The sequence below is a fragment of the Balaenoptera physalus genome, assembly GCF_965194825.1.
Source record: "Balaenoptera physalus genome assembly, chromosome: 18".
NCBI classification, from domain to species: domain Eukaryota; kingdom Metazoa; phylum Chordata; class Mammalia; order Artiodactyla; family Balaenopteridae; genus Balaenoptera; species Balaenoptera physalus.
In genome coordinates, this window is record NC_138899.1 from 65,990,585 (window position 1) to 66,011,038 (window position 20,454).

Below are 20,454 nucleotides of genomic sequence, written 5' to 3' on the forward strand. Positions count from 1 at the left end.
CCCTCCCTGTCCTGTATTTCACATTTCCTTCTGATATACTTACTTAAATTTAACCATCTATTCTACCGGAATTAATTTTTGCAAGTGGTATAGAGATTGAAATTTCTTGCTCTCAAAATGGATAGGTAACTGACTCACAGCTTCTTTTCTCTATTTTGAAATGTAAATTTTACCATTTACTAACCTCCCATGTAGTCTTAATTAATGTATTGATCCATGTCGATGAAGAGTTCCTACGACTTAAAAATGACTTGCAGAACCATAAATAAAGTATGGTATTTATATCCAACAAAGCAAAACAAAATCCACACATACACGTGTTTATATGTATTTATATCTGTGTATGTGTGGTAAATATACAGAAGAGAATTTGGAAGGTTACCATACTAGTATTAACATTTATCGAGGGTAGTGGGGTTGGAGTAGAGGAATTTTGCTTTATCTGTATTTGAATTTAACATCAAGAATATATTTGGATACACAGCTGACAGGCTATCGAAAGCCCCAGGCAGGCCTCCGAGGAGCCATAATCCTGGAGGCCCCGGCCTCCAGGAGACATAATCCCTGCGCCCCGGCCGGGACCCTAGGAACCGCGTCCGCCAGTCCAGGGGGCCGGCGTGGCAGGCGCCGGTCTCACTCCGGGAGGGGGCGGGCGCCGCGAGCCCCGTCCCGCAGGGGCGCCTGTGCCTCTGCCCGGCGGCCGGGGAGTCCGGGGGGCGCGGGGGACAGGAGCGGAGCGGACGGAGAGGCCCGGGCGCCGCCGGTCCTTGTTGTTGTTTACGCTGCGGGCGCGCAGCGCTTCCTGCCCGCCCGCTCCAACAGGTCCTCAGCGCGCCTGCCGCCGCGCCCCGGGTGCTAGACCGCGCGGCCGCCGTGGGGAATGGGATGAACAAGGTCCTGCCTGGCCTGTATACCGGCAACTTCAAAGTTTCCAGCACGCTCACAGATGGTGCCAGGCTGCTGCTTGCCAGACCTCGGTTTGAGCAGCAAAGGACTAAGTTCTCCTGAGATCTGGTGCTCAGGAGGAGCTTGTGCACGTGCCCGTGGGCGAGCTGACGACCCCACGTCGGACCTTCCAGCTGCATTCACACTCGTTACCACGATGCCCGTGGCTCTAGACAGCCGTCCACCAGTAACCTGTAGTCCTGAAGAATAAATGTCATCATCCAATAGTGTTGGCTGAGCATTTATGCACTTAAATGGGTGGACAGAGCCTGTGCTTATGGGAAAGAGTAATCCCAAGGTGGCGTGTGCATGCGGACGGGGCTGCAAGAAAATAGAAAGGAGCACAGAGCAGAAGGGGCAGAAGCATCTCTGAGTCACTTCTGTTTTCTTTGGGGCCCAACAGTCAGTTTCCTCATTTGTGGTATCAAGGGTGGTTGTATTGAAAAACAAATAATTTTATCCCCAAACCACCTTTTTTGTTATTGTTTATCTTAATCTGTGTTGCAAAAGTATACGGGGTGATGAAAATACTCCAAAGTTATATGGTGGTGATGGTTAAACAATTCTGAATATACTAAAACCCACTGAATTGTACACTTTAAAAGGGTGAATTTTACAGTATGTGAATTAGCTCAGTAACACTGTTTTTTAAAAGAGGAAAAAACGTATATTTAAATAATCTTTAAAATTCAAGTCCTGGGTGGAGTCAGAATCTGGAAGAGCCTGGCCTGGAGTGCCTTGCGCTGCTCTGGAGACACCCCCCCCCCACCCCCCGCTGCTCCGAACGCCTCTCCCGCCTTGGCCGCCCCACCTTGTCTGGGCGCCAAAAGCTCCAGCTCGACCTTGTTTCACTGCTTGTCTAAAATGCACATACTGGTGCAGACCGGAAGACCACATTCTGGTGAAACTGCTGCCTGCCTGTGGGACCCTAAATAATTCCAGTTCCTGCCGAATTCAAAACTCACTGAGGCTACAACTTCAGATAGTTAGCGGGGGAGGCTGGGACGAGTCCTGTGTGATGGACGTAGAGGGGTTGCTGGAGCAGTTAAGAGAGTCTTAAAATAAAACCAACATTTTAAAATGAAAAAAAAAGAAAACCCCAGGCAGGAGCCCCTGCTTTTCTCTGGATAGTTACTTCACTGTTCTCTCTGGTGACCTTTGCTCCCCAACCTTCGCACGGTCACCCAGTGCCTATTTACATTTTCCAGGTCCAACTACATAGGAAAGACTGACTCTCAGTCCTGATTCCAAACACCTGTGGAAAGGATTCTGACAGTCCAGCTTCAGTCAGGTGCCCATTCTGGCCAAACAGGGGGGACAGGCAGATAAAAATGATACAAAATGACCAAAACAGATTATCTCCACTTCACCCTTCAGAAACATGAGATTCAACTAAGTAGCTTCTCCACAGTCATGTAACTTTTAAGAGAAGGTAGGAGCAGAACTTTTGAATGTAGGTCTGTTGGACTTCAAGGCTCATGCACCATCCATCACATTCTTAGAGATATTTAGCTTGGAACAAACCTAGGTCAGACATGTGCTAACTGTTCTTAAGCATCTGGAAAGGAGTTACAACTAGTCTATAAGTGTTAGAACTAGGACGATTTAGATAGATTTTCTCTCTGTTGAAGAGGAAAAAAAAAAAACCAACACTGTATGAAACCTGTCCAAACAGAACAGTTTATCTCAAGCTTTCACTGAGATATTTCAAGCTATGTTATATGGCCTAATGAACCATATGGTATGGATATTACAAAGCTGAGAGTATATGCCAGCTTGAAGTTTATTTCAAAATGGCATATTTTGCGCCATTCATACAAAGGATGAAAAAAACTAAAGAATTAGTTTTTTAATTTTTAGATAAGTAGATTGATAATTTTTCAAAAGGAAATACACCATTTAGCACACACTTATTTTAAGTGTTGAAAAACCTAAAGTCCAATCCCACTATAATGTATTTCAAAGACAAGGTTCAAATTTATTCACTGTGGTTAAATTGCATTTTGTATTTGTTGAAAGAAATGTCATTGCAATATCATTATATAGATGTTTTCATTTATTGTATACATATTAGGTACACAGCTTAAAAGGAATAAAAACCCTTCTCTCTAGAACACAAGACAATAAATAGAACAAAGACTGGCACTATTATACAAATGGAATTAATGAACATACATAAGAATAAGTATGTGATTTTCAACCACATTCATATTATGCAGTTTTAAAACTATCTAACCTTTTACAATGACTAAATCCTTACTTGAAACTGTAGAGTTGGTGAAGGATGTATGCCATTTAAGTATTAGTTCAGAGACTTACAAAACAATTTTACTGGTGGTATTTATGTGTGGGGAGCAGAGACCTACTTACTGTGTATGACTATCATGTTTTAGGAGACATGATGAAGTTTTTATATTACAAGGAAGAAATCAATTTTAAGTATTAGTTATTTTAGAAATACTACCTAAACTAGGATGACATTTATGAAATATTATGTATTCCTTCTCTAACTGCCTTCTATTAGTCTATAAACTATATCAAAAGAAGTGATGCAAGTTAAAATTTTTAACATTTTGGATAGTCAAGTCAGAAAAGGAACTAAAGAAAGGAACTCAGATTTAAAGTTCTGAATGCCCACTAGGTTTGACACATTTTCTTTCTTCCAACAAAGTATCTTCTCTTAGAAATGGAGTATTTAGTTAACTATCCCTCTTGGAGACCTCGGCTACAATAAAAAAAGAGGCCAAGAGACCACAGATGCAGACTCACTGGCATTGCTGGAGAGTGACAATGAAGAACCAGGGGCAGAGTCCCAGGGACACAGGAGACCACAGCAGTCTGGGCTACTAGAATTGGGTGACAAAGCAAGCTAACTCTGTCTTCACAAAATTTACCTGTCTTAGAGGAAAAGTCAGTCTATCGAGATCGACAAGGTAGGATTAGCTTTCCGACGCACAGAAGGCAACACCTGCTATAGAGTGGACATTACTAGGAGCGCTGACTGCCGTGAATACTTAGGTACTTGGCGACTCTTGACCTAAGGGACATGCAAAGCCACAACAAACCAACCAACCAAACACCCTCAGAATAATACAACCCACTCCTATCAGAGCTTCACTTCTCTTCTGTCGTGTCGGCCTCCAAGTACAGGCGGCACAGGGCTGCATTGGGGCGGCACACAAAAGCGTCAGTTTCACTTCCCAACTCTGTTAACTGCTCCAGTGAAGACACACAAGGATAATGGTCTTTTAACATATCTGGCAATTTTGAAGTCTTCTCTTGAAGACGTCGAGAACGTCTAACTGGTGTGAGAAACTTTAGCTCTTTAAATGCAGAATTTGTTTCGTCAAACTGCATCTTCTTTTTCACACTAAAAAAACCACAAAATTATTCCCAGAGTTAAAAAACACGTTAACATTTTCACTTTGCACTTTTATGCTGTTTATCATACTATAACTTGTATGTTACAACCATGTGACTGCTTGTCCTACAGAAAGAGGTCCTGCAATAAGTAAGGAACTTACTCATATCTCTGTTGTTACAACTTGTACACAGTAGGATACTTGAATATCTATAGAATTGGCTAATCGCTCAATTCCAAAACCCACTGTTATTAATAATACACAGAGATAAAAGTAAAATGATGTAAAAGTTTTTCTTTTTTAAAATGGCAATATTTAGGGAAAAGCAAAGCAAATACAGTATTTAAAAGGCAAAATGTTCCAATCACATTTTGTTTGTTTCAAACCTTTCTATTAACAAATAGTTCTAATCGGAAGCTATCTTAAAGATTTTAAAATACCACATGCATTATCCTAAGCATAAAAACAAATCAGAGCACATTATATTTTAAAAGTTTACCTTTGCAAGTATGGAGTAGTAGACACATTATATTTAATTAAGCAACCCGCCCTAGTTTCTGTATTGGGGGTTTTAACATCACTGGTTGGATCTTTTGTTTTGTCATCTTGCTCTTTTTCACAACCTTGAAATACCACATTTCTAGGATGCTTATTTTCTATTTCCGGTTTTTCTGACACCAGATTAACACTTATATCGTCAATGGTGGCTTCTTGGATTTGTTCCTTGGTTGCACAAGCCTCCTCAATATTTTCTCCTATAGAAACAGATTTATAGATTAAGCTTTTGGTCAAATTTAAAGAACAAAATCAGAAGACAAAGTTATTTACAGTTGGCCAGATTTTCAAAATAAAAGAACCAAACTGCCATCTCCTAACCATTAGTTTTTCTAAGCAAATACTGCTAACAATTATTTAACAAATATTTACTATCTCCTATGTGTCAGGGATTATAGATACAAATATAAGAAGGAAATCATCCCCATCCTTTAAAAAGCACATTCTGTAGAAGAGACATGCCTTAAAATAGTTATAAAATGAGGAAAATGCTTTAATTGAGGTAAAAACAAAAGGTTATGGGAACCCATAAAAAGAAATAACTGACTTTGCTTGAGGGACGGGGAGATGGCAAGGGAAGGCTTCACAAATGACGTTTAGGCAGGGTCTTGAAAAATGAGTACGAGACAAAGGAAGACAATTTTGGTATGAAGCTTAAAAGAAAATGATCCATTAAGACATTAAACATTAAAGGGCCAGTGTGCTTAGAACATAGGGTAAGGAGCAAGGTGGAAATGCGGGAAGGAGGTGACGGGTTCAGACAGGTAGGAAGTTTCGGTTAAAAAAATTCACTGGAGAGACAGATACAATTAGATTTGGTCACTACACAGAACGGTTTAGAATGGCAGGGAATGATTTGTGGGACTTCCCTGGTGGTCCAGCAGTTAAGACTCCCGTGCTTCCACGGCAGGGGCACGGGTTTGATCCCTAGTCAGGGAACTAAGATGCCACATGCTGTGCGGTGCAACCAGAAAAAAAATTTAAAAAAAAGGTAATGATCTGTGATGGTAAGAAGACAAAGCTGTTATCACAGCCTGAGCAAGGTGGTAGAGGTGGGCAGTGAGAAGGAAGGGCCCAAGTTCAGTGTTATTCCTGAGTCAGGACTTAACAAATTAATGCATATGAAGGTCTGAATGAGTGTGGATGTGTGTTAGGGGCATTCCTTCTAAAATTTCTTGCTTCAGAGTCTTTAATGACAAAGGAGGATTTTTTTCTTTCTTTTTTTTTTTATTTTTTGGGAGGAAGAGATGGTGGTATGAGGAAGCAGTGAGGGAAGACAAGGAGTTCCAAGTAAAACATGTTAGATGTGAAATACTTGTGAGACATCCTGGTAAATCCATTGAGCTGAAAAGACCTTTAGATTTGATTATTAGGAAATTATTAGGTTTTTTTCCTTTTTTTAAATTGATACAGATTTTTACTAAGTGATGATTTTAGTTACATGATAAAGTGAATGTGGTTTAGTGAGGGTAAGTTGAAGTGAGGAGAGAGGGAATATCGATTCATTAATTCAACAAATATTTTTGCAGTAGTACTGGGGCTGCAGTGGCGAGGAAGATCAGACCCAGTCCTTGACAACAGAGTTCAGAGTTTGAAAGACAACACAAACAAACAAGCAATCAAGTGCATAAAATACTGCACAGAGAAAACCAGCGAGCACAAAACAGGGCATATCATCTAGTTGGGTTGAGAGGAAAGGTGGACATCAGGGAAGGCTACCTCAAGGAAGTGACAGGTGAACTATGGTCTAAAGGATAAATAGGAATTAGATTAAAAGTAGAAGACTGGCTTGAAGAGACCCAGAGGCAAGAGAGATAGTACAGCCCCTTCTAGGAAATAAAAAAAAAGTAAAGAAAGAAATCAGGGATGTGGAGGAGAGGGAGTGACAAGAGAGGCTGGGTATCAGGAATCTAAGCAGATAAGTGACGGGGCATTTTGGTTGCAGTCTTGAGAACAGATTGGAGCCAGAGCAGAGAAGCAGGAAACTAAGGAAACCATTGCTGTAGCCCACGTAAGAGCTGTCAGTGATCATGACTATAGCAATGAGAGTAAGGATGGAGAGAAGTGGACGGATTTTAAGAGATGCTTAGGAAGTTAAACTGAATTTGATTGGCTAGGAAACAGGGGTGGGAAAGTGGGGAAAGAGAGAAGGAGTGAAATATAACCCCAAGATTTCTGGCTTGGAGAACTCGACAGTGTCGGTCACTGAGCTAGGGAACCAAACTAAGGAAAAGGTTTAGGGAAAAATGATGTAGTCAAGTTTGGATTTGTGGGATTGAGGAATCTGAGAGATACCCAAGTGGTGCTTCTCTCTCTTATTATTTGTCTTATACTTCCCAAAGATGTTTTCTTGCTGTTTACAAATAATTTTAATTTGTAAAATGGATTTTATACCTAGAATTTATAATTATACATTTCGAAAGCCAAGAGTTTATGGATAGCATTTCTTTTTCCATCTAAAGATAAATATTCTACCAGCTGGAAAGATTCTACTAACTAGTATGATTCTATTAAGGAAAAAAAAGGTAGAATAACTGAATCAGGTTTAAATGCTGGTTTTCTCTTTCTAAATATCTCTAGAGCCAGCGAGAATTATGAGGAAGAAGGTTCTATAAAATTCTTATTTCTACTTTGCTGTCTTTAGCACAAAGACACAGGATTCGGTTATACTTTTAAAAAAAATTTTTTTTAAATTGAGGTATAAATGACATACAACGTTATATTAGTTTCAAGTGTACAACATGATTTGATATTTGTATGTATCATGAAATGATGACCAGAACATATTGTGAAATGAAAACATCTGTCCCCATACATAGTTACACATTTTTTTTCTTGTGATGAGGACTTTTAAGATCTACTCTCTCAGCAACTTTCAAATATGCAATACAGTGTTATTATCTACAGTCACCATGCTGTACTTTGTATCCCCAGGACTTATTATTTTATAACTGGTAATTTGTATCTTTTGACACCCTTCACCCATTTCAATGGTTTGGGCTATTCTTAAACCTTTCTGCTCCTTTGGTTTGTGGTATACTAGTCTTTCCTGGTTTTTCCTCCTGTCTCCCTGACCATTCCCTCTTAAGCTCCTTTATTAAATATAGCCAGTAAGATCAGAGCATATACATCTGCATGTTCCACTGGGGCATAATAACAGCAAACATAAATAGAAATATTCTCTGTTGAACCAAAAAGTCTTATAAATCATCTAGTCAAACTGCCTCATTTTTAAGACAGGAAATTAAGGCCTAGAAAGGTAAGGTAACTTTCACAGACACATGATAACAAATTTGGGTTTCAAACCAGACCTCCTAATTAAAAATTATTTATACTACGTAAAGCCAATGAATTTCAGAGGTATGTCAACAGAAGTATGAGGAAAGAAACAACTTAAATATTTTAAAAGTTTAAAAAGATAAAAGAAAAATAATTCAGCAAATAAACTTAATTAAATCACAATTCACTTGAAGAAAACAAAAGAAACTAACTTACCAAATTTAACTTTTTCTTGACTCTTCATTGTCAGAATGTCAACAATTGTATGTCGCATCTCTTCAATAGGCTTAATTTTTTTTTAATGAAGAAAGCAGACCCATATAAGTTTTATATTCTCAGACATTAACTAAAGTTGTCCAAGTTGAAAATATTAAAACCAGTGATTAAATTTCATATTTTATAACAAAGCAATGGTTCTTGGACCATTTTTCTCAGAACACTTATTTTGCCACTCAAATTGAAAAAAATGACTGTCTTTTCCAAATAAAAATGAACTTAAGGGATAGAATTTCATCAGCTTAAAAAACTTCCCCATAATTTTCCTTAAGCCTATGATAAACATGCTTGCCTGATAGGAACAAAATGAATGAACAAATAGCAAATTAAGACTATTAATATCTATCAAAGAGCTGATTATATTAAGTTTCTCTAAATTTATATTAGTTTATTCCTTTTCCCCTAGAGCTAAGTCCATGGTTATATTTTTGTTTCACATGCTATTAAATGCATTTCTGAAGAGTTCAAGGTTCATCAGCCTAATATTTCACTTATTCAAAAATTTAACAGTTTAGTAAAGCATCCATTATATGTCAGATATTATAAGTACTTACTATGTTCCTTTGAACCATGATGCCTGCTAATGCAGTATATTCAAAATATTATACAAAAGAGAAGCTCAGGCTCATATTCTTAATTCTAGAACTTAGTCCTGAACTACTCACCCATCTGGCTTTTAATTTTCTTGGCTAATTTTGATCCCTGTTTTCCAATTTCTGCTCTGGTCTCACATCTTTCTCTTTACACTACTGCTTTCTCTGTGAACACCTGGCTCTAGTTTTGCATCCTAGCTATACTGTCACAAGCTGCTGTAAGTAACGTCCCTTCTGGTTCAATGTAGTAGGGACCTAACATTCTCTTCCAGGTGAGATTCGGTGAAATACAATTACCCTTCAGCAAAGTGTTTTACACATAATAGCCATAGAGAGAATATCTGCTGAATATTTGATTTTTGATTCAGGTGAAAGATCAAATAGCATTTGCTGGTTTTGCTGATACTAAAGGATATAGACCTTTCTTAAGAAAAGGCTAAAAAAGTTTTTAAAAAAACTCTCTTTGTAAACAATTTCCAAGAATGCGTTTCTGAGAAACTTGGTCAGAAGGAAATACATTTTAGGAATATCTGCCCATAAAGACAACAAAACCAATCAAGTCAAAAAAACCTCAAGATACCATTTTTTTCTATACCCAGGGTTTTTTTGGTAGCAGCACACAAGGAAGAGGTGACAGGTATAATATCAAACCACTATGGTGGTAATGTCAGAGATATTAGTTTATTGCCATTTTCTGGACCAAACATATGGCATATAAATGTGAGTCCATAAAGATATACTCCTAAAGTGAAAGAGAATTCTCTCACAAAGCCATCAGAACTTACTAACATTTTAAAAGTTAATTTAATTCCATTTGCTTTCTAGTCAATAAATACATTTTAATATTGAAAATTCAGTTTCCTAGATTTCTCAACTAGAGAATGTGCAAAACGACATGCTGTGCTAAAATATTTCTCACAGCACGTTTCATGAAATACACATTTCAGCTTATATCCATTTTCTAAGGTCTGATTATCCCTAGTACGTGAGCAAGTTTTAGAAGGTTGAGCAACAGCCTTTATAATATGCAATCCTTGTGGCCTTTAAACATTCATCACTGCCACATATATAACCACAATTTTATCAAGTTATGCGGTGATGTGTTCCAAAATAATTCTGAGTTATTTACACTGTAATAATAAAGACCAGTAAGTTTTAATCTCACCTGAGCTCCTGCCAGAATGGCCTTCTCATAGATTGCGATAATATTTTCAATAGGACTCGTAAGTGGTTCAACACGTGCAAGGCATATCCAATATTTAACAAGTTTTTTGGCATCTGGAATATTTTTAACCAGGTCATCCAGTGTAACCAATACTTCTTGTTTTGGACATCCCTAAAATAGCAAGAAATAAAGTGAGTGATGTCATTTAGCCTACAAACTATGAACAATTAAGTAAACTTACTGTAATCAAGGTCAGTGATAAAGAGAGAAAAGGTTGGTAGAAAATTATTCATAAAATATTCACCATTATACTCCTTACTCCAGACTTGTTCTGAATGGCTAGCAAGAAGCATATCAGTCAAAAGTCAGAGACAGAAGAAAAAAGAAATACTAGTTGAGAAAAATATTAGTAAAAAAAGACTAAAACTCTACTTGATCTTGATGTTTATCCTCTCATATATTATAAGATTCTATTTGTTAATACTTTATTTAGAATTTTTGCATCTACCAAATGCTTATGAGAATAGCTTGCAAGTTTTTTCTTCAATTATCTTTGTCAAAAAGTTTTGATAGTAAGATTAAAATGAATCTGTAATGGTTTATGTAATTAAGAGCTATATATAGTTAAGTAGTAGGGCAGAAAAATTCCATAGTATCAATAAAAAAACCCCCAGCAGAGCAGAAATAAGAAGAGAATCAGTTTCCCTGACTATAATTTTCACTGGTTGTCAGAACCACAAAAAGTTGAAAGATGCTCATGAAGACTAGAGAAAGGTTTGAAATCACACTCTATATGTTCAGTCTTGCTATGGATCTTAGATACTAGTGAGTGACGGGGAGATCAGCTCGAAGCTTTGTGACCACCTAGAGGGGTGGGATAGGGAGGGTGGGAGGGAGGCTCAAGAAGGAGGGGATATGGGGATATGTGTGTGCATATAGCTGATTCACTTTGTTGTAAGGCAGAAACTAACACAACATTGTGAAGCAATTATACTCCAATAAAGATGTATAAAAAGAAATTCACAACTATAAGTGACAGTTAAACAATATATTAAGATGATTTTTTATACATATTAAAATATACTCATATATATATTTTTTTAAATTAAGGAGAAGTCAGGAAATTTAAAAAAAACACTCTGAAGTTGATTACCATACACGTAGGAATTCTGGTCCAAATCATAAAATTCTACAGTTCAAGGCCATGATGATGTTGGTTTAGATTAATGGGATTTTGTTTGCAACTATTTTAGTTAAATTTAATCTGTGATAATAATTCGTGTTGCTAGTCTTTGATAAAGTATGGGAATGAGTTGAAAAAAAAAATTGTAAATATATTGAATAAATGTAAAAACAGAAGTATCAGAGTGAATATCCACCCCCAGCCCACTCTATGGTAACATCTTAGAGGAATACAATATTTACAACTCAACTGAAAAAAATCTAAGTATCCATTTGATATATTTATATGAACTCAGTGAGAATGTAGTCCATTAAAGGCTAAAGAGAAACAATCTCATAATTAACAGTAAGTCTCCATAACACTGCTCACACAGTAATTGGTAAAAAAAGATTGACAGTATAATTTAATGAGATAATGTTGATGGAGGTTAATTTGCAAACTATAAACTACTACACAAATATAAGATAAAGACTCTACCTCATTAATCAGGTTTAGGCATTCAGAAAATGTCTTGTTTACTTTTTCAGTAAACAATCGTTGTTCATCTTCTTCTGCCATGGTAGTCCAGAAGGATCCAACTGGTTTTTCATTTTGTGCTTCGGGCTCAGGCTGGGTAACCACTGAGCTCGGAGGCCTTTTCATTACTCTTCCTTTGCCAGCTTTCCACTCACTCAGACGAGCCCTACAGTTAGAAGCAGCATATAAACATTACTGTGATACTGATAACAGAATTCTGTCAAATAGCGTGAAAGTTAAAAAAATATTTCAGGTCTTTAAGTAGTTCTACACTAGTGGCATATACATAGTTCACCAGCTTGAAGAAAAAGAAATACAGAACCTATCAATGTTAATGATATGCTCACAAAGACCCCAAGAATGCATTTTTAAATGGAGAGGTTATAAAATATTTCTCAATTTTCTTAAGCATTTTAACCTAGATTACATAAAACAACCTAATTAAACACAGTCAAACACAATAACTTAGGACATACTGTTCCACAATATAAATTTGCTTAAATTGATCTGCATATGACTGAAGAGAATCCATGTACAAAAAGCTCTAATACATTCAAGGAAATGATAAGCCAGATTCACAAATGGTACCCTACTGAAAATGAAGCTAACAAAATTACATCTACTTACTTTCTCTCCTCCGCAGTTTCTCTGGGCTGAGTCCATCTACTATCAATAGCTGCTTTCACCATGGTATGTCTGCGCTGGTCAATGCTTTTTGACTTTTCTATCAGTTTAGTATTAGAAGACGAAGCAGGCCTGGCTACCATTTCAGATGTCATGCTTCTTGATAGTGTCTTATTTCTTTTTATGTCCTGAGAAGAACTGGTTTTGATAATAGACGAAACTGTATTTAACTGTAATAATTCTTTCTCTCGAGGCCCTTTCCGAACTGTAACACTGGCAGACGTCCTACTGATGCCTTGTTTCATGGTGTCCTGGTTATTACTGTGGTGACTTCTAATAGAAGGTCGCACAAGTTGACTGCTCTGAGATGTAGTGCTCACATATTTAGTGGCAGTCGTCATATGTGAGGCTCTATCACTTTTCACTGTTACACTGCTGGCGTGTACAGGCTGAGACTTTGTGGCTTTAGAGACAGTAGCTGAAAGTTTCTTTGTTGTTGCAGAACTCTCATCTTTGACTTGTAGAGGTTTTCTAAAGGAATTAATCTTAGACTGAACAATTTGGCCACGATAAGATCCAAGCACAGGTTTCTTGGGCATGTTAGCATCTTGCTTTGGTTTTTCTGTAGTCATTTGTTTCTTTTTACTGTTGTTTTTAAGGTGAAATGCTTGGCTTAACGTCATATGTTGACTTTGGGGGTCATCTTTAATTGGTAACAATGGCAGAGTTTGATTATTATCCTCAAAATTAGGTGTATCAACTGCTGTAGTTGAATTGGTTAATTCATTAGAAGGTTTTAAAGGAATACAGTTTTTTTCCATTGTTATATTATTCTTGATCCCAGTAGGTCCACCGACATTCTCTTTATCAGCCTAAAAGAGTTAAAGACAAATCAGTTAAAGACAAATCTTTCAGAAAGAGTTTAGGAAAAAATCTTCTTTAGGAATGAGGAGAAAGGGAACATTTAGGAGGGCTATTCCGTATCTTACCATTTTTGCCTTAAGTTCCAGAACTTTTGTCTCTTCTTGGATCTGGCCTTCAGATGTCTTCACTCTCTGGTCTCTACCACTTAAAAAAAAAAAACAAAAAAATCCGTACCAAGGAAGTTTCCTTTTCTGGGGGAGGTATGGGAGGATATAACAATTATCTGACTTTGCAGTTTTAAACTGAGGCAAGAACTGAGCTGAGATTTATTTGTCCTAAGCAAAACTCTTCTTTACTATAGGGTGATTTAATAGTGTAAACAAGACGGCTGAGGAATTTAAAGGTATTTTCTTACAAGCCTTAATACCCTCCCCCCATAATCTCATCCTAAACCATTCTCTAGTCATTCAAACAAGTCTTCAAAAATCTTTATTAAGCAACACTTTCCTTGGTTAGTTTTAAGAACTTAGTACCAGACTTAACATTGAAAAAAATTTTTTAAATAGCTCTCCCAAAAGAAATTCAAAAATTTCCACACACACTCACAACTTAATTTATTAATCAATGTGGATTTCAGTTTCTAAATAGCATTGCATTTAGAATATATATATACAAAGCAAAGCTTCTTCAAGAATTAAGCTTAAACTCCTTTTTTACAGATATAGGCTAGTACAGGCTACAGTATAGGTTAGTACAGGCTGTGAGACTCTCTTAAGTGATTTTGTATTCCATGAACGAAGGAAAAAAAAAGGGTCAGTTGGATATGCCTTGGATTCTAAGGCAGATTTCAAGTTCAGAGACGTAAAAATGTGAACAAAATGTACATTTTAGAGTCAACAAAATTTGATTTCTGTATAGTTGAGTTTAGAATGTTCTTTTCTTCCCATTGTGTATAAGAGTACTCTAAACCCCACGACCCAGTTGGATTCCTTATTTAAATAAGTAGTTGAGAGTCACTGTCTTATGTGAATTAATGTTCTCTTTGCTTTCTCTCTAGTAATCTCATTCCACCCCAAGGTTTTAAATAAATACCATCTACACACTGACAACTCCCAAGTTTATATCCGTAGTCCCATTCTCACCCCTGAACTTCAGACACATCGCTATTTGGCATCTCCACTTAGATGTCTCATTGCTGCCTCAAACTTAACTTGGTCAGAACAGAAGTCCGGATTCTCCCACCCCTCCCTCAGGCTTCCCATCTCAATATATGGTATCGATATCTACTGAGTTATTCAAATCAAAAGTCTAGGATCATCTTTTGTCTTAAACAAAAAATTGGGATTTGTGAAAGAAAATGTTTATTCTAAAGAAAAGCAACTAATTAATGTAAAGTAAACAAATTTAAAGAAATTTTTATTTGGAAACAATGCCAAACTTATATAAAGTTGCAAAATTATAAATAATTCAAACTCTTTATCCAGATTTGCCTATTGTTAACATTTTATCCCATTTGCATTATCATTTGCACTCTTTCTGAACATGTCTATGTGTGGAGTATATACAACTTTTTATCTGAACCTTTCAAGTTAAGTTACATACATGATGCCTCTTTACCCTTAAATACTTAAATGTTTATTTCCTAAAAATAGGAATTTTCTCTTACATAACCACAGAACAGTTATCAAATTCATAAATTTACCTTGATTAACTATTGTAATCTATTGTTCATAGTTGAAAACTGACCTAATAATGTCCTTTATAGCATTTCCCCTTCCACTCTTAAATACAGTACAAGGGTCAGGTATTGAATTTAGTTGTCATATCTCTTTAGCCTCCTTTACCCTGGAACATTCAGGATTATCTTCAACTCTATTTTTTCTTTTACATCCCATATCTAATCCATCACCAAGTCCTGCCAGCTCTATCTCCTAAACATAGCAGAATCTGAGTATTTTCCACCCTGGAGAAGGGTATGAAGCATTCATCAAGACAAAATATATCAATAAGTAGAGTACCTAATATAAAGAAATACAAATTAAAATACTGGATTAAATAAAATGTTATTAAAATTCATTTCATCTTTAAAAAACAAAACTTTAAAAATGGGGCTACTAGAAAATTTTAAATTACATGTGTGGCTCACATTACATCTTTACTGGATAGCTGTGATATAATTTGACAGATGTGAAGTGAAAAAAATTTGACCTCACCTGGATAATATCTGATTTTCCTGTTTGTATGCAAAAAAAGTTTTTCTTTTTAACAGATGCTCCTTGAGTTTTTGTCTTCTTTGCTCTAAACAACAAAAGAGCTACAGGTCAACATCAGCTGCAATAACGACATCAAATAAAATATTGACTAAATGAAGATTTAACTTCGAAAAATGTTCTACTTGAGATTACATCTTATATATAACAGAGAATTTCCCGGTTCAGTACTGCCTTTGAGAAATAATCACATTTTGAAATTACTGTTACTATAACTGGTCCGCATAACCACTCTGTACAAGAATCACATTCTCTACTGTCTGAAAGTGAAAAGTCTGGAGAACATCATTTTCAACATACAGCTCCTGAAAGCCAAGTTTTAAGAAGCTAAATGGTAGAGATGAGACACCAGACTCCAAGTTCTAATTTACCAGAATTGGGTGAGAATTTCTTTCCTGTTTTCCCACGTGTAGGACAAGAAATATCTATTATTTCTGAAGACGCGGCTAACCCTAGATTTCTATAAGGTCGAAGGCGACATGTGTTAAATCTGAAGCATCAGTTGAGCACTCCCGTCCCTCCAGAAATTAACTCCCGACTTAGGAGGCGGGAGCGCCCTGCGCAGGCGCAGTCAGCTCCCAGCACTAACGCGGCCCCGCCCCCGCGGGCCCGGGTCCCCAAGGCGGGTCCCTGCCGGAACCCCGCACACCCCACCCCACCCCCTAGCTAAACGGATCCTCTCACCGAAGCCCGTCGCCGCCGCCAGTGGGTCGCGACCGCACGCGACGCGTTCAACCCGCACACTAACACCACGGAGCGGGCACCACTCCGATTGTCCATTTCACAAACGCCGAGAATGCGGCCACGAGAGGCCGAGCGCCCTGTCCAGACTTCTCGCACAACTGGACTGGGCGGAAACTGGTCTGCGAACCCAAGGCCCTGATGGCCCTGCCCGAGCCATCCCCCCGCGGCCGCCCCGGGCGCTCCCGGCACCGCGACCCTCACCTCTGAACGCGGACTGGGCCCTCTGACTCGGGGGCAGCTGCAGGTCCTGGGGCACGGCTGGGGTGCTCATCGCAGCTCCGGGCAGGGGGACGCGTCTCCAGCTCGACCGCCACAGTCTCCCTCAAGCCGGCGCGGCCGCACACTGCCCCACTGCGCCCTGGGCTCGGCCTTAGATTGCGCGACCGCCGCCTCCGCCCATTGGTGCCCGGCGTGAATTGAATGGGCCAATGGCGAAGAGGGGCGGGGCCTGCTCTGTGTCTGCAGGGGCGGGGCTTGCGGCTGCCTAGTTCAGTTAGGACGTCTCGGGACTGAATCCCTAGGTTTTCAAACCTAAACAGCGCTCTTGTCCTGGACTTGGCAACTTGGGAGGAGTCGGACAGCTAAGTCCCTGCCCTGTAGCAGATAGCTCTCGTCTTGTAGACGCTCACAGTGCATTGAGGAAGGCAGAGGAGAAAAGTGCTGTTTGGCGTGTTCAGGGAGGAGGAGGATTATAAGCACGCACTACTGTACCTAGAGCATGCGTATTTACTTTTCACAAATATTACTTCATGGCGGCATCACAGCTCTGAAGTGGGAAGTTATCATCTCCCGTTTCACAGATAAGGTGACAGGCTCAGAAGTTATTTGTCCACGTTTGCACAGATTGCAAAGAGGAACTGAAATTAGGGTCTACTTTCCTCTGTGCTACCCAATTACCAGATGAGAAAAAGAGAGGAAGAGAAAGGGCTAAAACGGGGATAGACCTTTCTTTTATAATCCTGTGAAGGTAAAATCAGCATTTGTTGTATTCATTTTGTGTGTTTGTACGTTTAAGTGTGCTGCCATAATCTTTCAGTCCTCATCTAGAAATATTACCTTCATAAAACCCTCACAAACACCCAAAGGATACGACAGAATGAAATAACTCAGAGCTAGATGGTTTTGTGGATGGTGCAGGGGGAGAGAGGGAGAGTTCTGGGCTGTGCCTTTCTGGTTTTAAGCACAGGGGTCATACCATTTCTCGGCCTTGCTTGATCACTGAAGCTAGGTTTAGCTGGACTGTTTCAGCCAGGTTTTAAACGTGGAGACAGAGATGACAAGATGCAACTTCTATCTTCCCTGCCCATGTGTGAGGGCCTCCACAGATGGCTCTCAACTGTGGTCAGTGTTTCCCATCATTCCCTGCTTTTTCTGTCAGCATTTTATGCTAGCATCTTGCTAAATTAGTTTGGGAAGTTAATTTGAGATATTCTGTAGTTTTCTTTTCTTGATGAAATGTCCCATTTTTAGTGTAACTTTGCCTACACTTAAGGCTAACTCTGGGAGGACCAACAGCCAAACAGCACCCATCACCATCCCTAAGACATCATTCCTGTTTAGATACTACTGTGAATATTGTTGATTATTTACTGAAGTTTCATCAGACAGGTTGGGTTACCAGGGATTCCCATTAAGCAACGGAGAACAGTTTAACAAAATAGAACAGGTAAAAAGTGACTCAAGGGACTTCCCTGGTGGTGCAGTGGTTAAGAATCCTCCTGCCAATGCTGGGGACACGGGTTCAATCCCTGGTCCGGGAAGATCCCACATGCCGTGGAGCAACTAAGCCCATGCGCCACAACTACTGAGCCCTCGTGCCACAGCTACTGAAGCCCATGCACCTAGAGACCATGGTCTGCAACAAGAGAAGCCACCACAATGAGAAGCCCGCACACGGCAACTGAAGAATAGCCCCTGCTCGCTGCAACTAGAGAAAGCCCGTGAGCAGAAACAAAGACCCAATGCAGCCCAAAATAAATAAATAAATAAATAAATTACAGAATAGATAAATCCATAGAGACATAACACAGTTTGTGGGCTGCGAGGGACTGGGGTTAGAGGGGAATGGGGAGAGACCACTTAACAGGTAAGGGGCTTTACTTTGGAATGATGGAAATGTTTTGGAACTAAGTGGAGGTGATGGTTGTACAACACTGTGAATGTATTAATGCCACTGACTGAACTGTTCAATGGAACTGTGGAAGATCTCAATAGGCTGAGATGGTGAGGTTTTCCAACTTGGTAATTGTGCTCTAATCTCCAGACTCACCCATTCCAAGACGGGTATCGTTTAAAGACACTTTTAAAATATCATTGTCCCACAATTGTTGGAGAGAAGGGAGATCGTTTTCTAAAAGATCCAAAGAGAAGACGTCCTTCCATAACAGGTCTCTGCCAACCACAGCCGACCACGAAACTGCAGCCACCTGGGGTATCGACGATCAGCTTCAGTTGTTCGTCCTGTGGTCATGTGAAACAGGGAGAGCGCCTGTGAGAGGAGAGCGTGGGATCGTCCAAGGAATAGAAGGAAGACAAGGACAGGGTGATGACACAAAGTCCAGGGAGGAGGGAGCCTCAAGAAAGAGGGAATGGTCCAGGGTTGACCACTGAAGAGGTTTAGTAGGATTGGGACTGGAAGAAACTGCTGGGTTCGGAAGCTAGGAAGTTCCGGCAAAACATTCTGTGCAAAAGTACAAAATATTGTGGAAAGAAATAAATCCTAAATAAATGGAGAGATATAATGTGCTTATGGGTCAGAAGATCCTATATTGTAAGATGTACATTCTCTCCAAGTTGATCTGTTCATTCCCATCTCAGTCAAAATCCTAGAAGACATTTCTATAGAAATTGACAATTGGATTCTAAAATTCAGATGGAAATGCCTAGGATCTGGTGAGGCAAACAATTTTGAAACAAAAAAGTTGGAGGACTTACACTACCTGATTTCAAGATATATTATAAAGCCACAGTAATCAAGACAGTGTAGTGCTGGTGTAAGGAAAGACCAAAAAAAATAAATAAATAAATCACTGGAATACAATAGAGATTCCAGAAATATATTCAATCCTCTGTGGCCAATTGATTTTCTACAAAGTTGCTAAGACAACCTGATGGATGAGAGGAATGATCTTTCCAACAAATTGTACTGGGGCGTCTGGATATCTACATACAAAATATTAACCGTGACCCTTACCTCAGCCCTTGAACAAAAAAACCCCCACAAAACAAACTAAAGTAAACCTCAAAATAGAACTAGACCTAAATGAAAGAACCCAAACTATAAAACTTCTAGAAGAAAACACAGGAGAAAATCTTAGTGATTTCTTAAACAGGAGACAACATGAACTAAAAAAGAAACAATACACTGGATTTCATTAAAGAACTTTTTGCTCTTCAAAAGACTCTTTAGAAAACTACAAAATAAGCTACAGAGTTAAAGAAAATATTTGCAAAACATTTGCTTAAAGGACTTTTATCTAGAATACGTAAGAACTCTGACAAAATTATTAAAATGTGCAAGAAAATTGCACTTCACAAAGAAGATATAGGAACTGAAGACAAGCCCATGGAAAGATGCCTAACATCACTGGTCATCAGGAAGATGCAGGGACTTCCCTACCGGTACAGTGGTTAAGACTCAACCCTTCCGGGGCTTCCCTGGTGGCGCAGTGGTTGAGAATTTGCCTGCCAATGCAGGGGACACGGGTTCGAGCCCTGGTCTGGGAAGATCCCACATGCCGCGGAGCAACTAGGCCCGTGAGCCACAACTACTGAGCCTGCGCATCTGGAGGCTGTGCTCCGCAACAAGAGAGGCCGCGATAGTGAGAGGCCCGTGCACCGCGATGAAGAGTGGCCCCCGCTTGCCACAACTAGAGAAAGCCCTCGCACAGAAACGAAGACCCAACACAGCCAAAAATAAATAAGTTAAAAAAAAAAAAAAAGACTCAACCCTTCCAACGCAGGGGCGCTAAGATCCCACGTGCCAGGCTGCACGGCCAAAAAATTTAAAAAAAAAAAGGAATGCAATTAAAATCACAATGAGGGAGTTCCCTGGTGGCCTAGTGGTTAGGATTCCGGG

General features: G+C 39.1%; 1 protein-coding gene across 3 annotated transcripts; it reads right to left on the reverse strand.

The window, feature by feature from the left end:
* Positions 1–2,980: 2,980 nt before the first annotated feature.
* On the reverse strand, positions 2,981–16,762 carry CKAP2 (cytoskeleton associated protein 2). Of its 3 annotated transcripts, none has more exons than XM_082434421.1 (9): positions 16,578–16,762; positions 15,576–15,660; positions 13,488–13,566; positions 12,502–13,370; positions 11,836–12,040; positions 10,176–10,346; positions 8,358–8,427; positions 4,807–5,062; positions 2,981–4,315 (listed from the first exon to the last, which is right to left on the reverse strand). In XM_082434421.1, exons 1-9 carry the CDS (start codon positions 16,645–16,647, stop codon positions 4,060–4,062), a joined length of 2,061 nt encoding a protein of 686 aa, XP_082290547.1. In that variant the 5' UTR covers positions 16,648–16,762; the 3' UTR covers positions 2,981–4,059. The 3 variants fall into 3 exon arrangements, with proteins under 3 accessions (XP_082290547.1, XP_082290548.1, XP_082290549.1); XM_082434422.1 differs by lacking the exon at positions 16,578–16,762 and adding an exon at positions 16,317–16,551; XM_082434423.1 differs by lacking the exons at positions 15,576–15,660; positions 16,578–16,762 and adding an exon at positions 15,207–15,335.
* Positions 16,763–20,454: the final 3,692 nt, after the last annotated feature.

What these genes read in the sequence shown, in the direction of transcription:
- CKAP2 (XM_082434421.1), bottom strand. Translation starts at nt 16,647, where the DNA reads ATGAGCACCCCAGCCGTGCCCCAGGACCTGCAGCTGCCCCCGAGTCAG. An exon ending in CCATTCTGGCAGGAGCTCAG is followed by an intron (nt 8,428 to 10,175) that starts GTGAGATTAAAA and finishes AAAAAAATTAAG; the next exon opens with CCTATTGAAGAGATGCGACA. An exon ending in TCAAGAAAAAGTTAAATTTG is followed by an intron (nt 5,063 to 8,357) that starts GTAAGTTAGTTT and finishes CTGTTTCTATAG; the next exon opens with GAGAAAATATTGAGGAGGCT.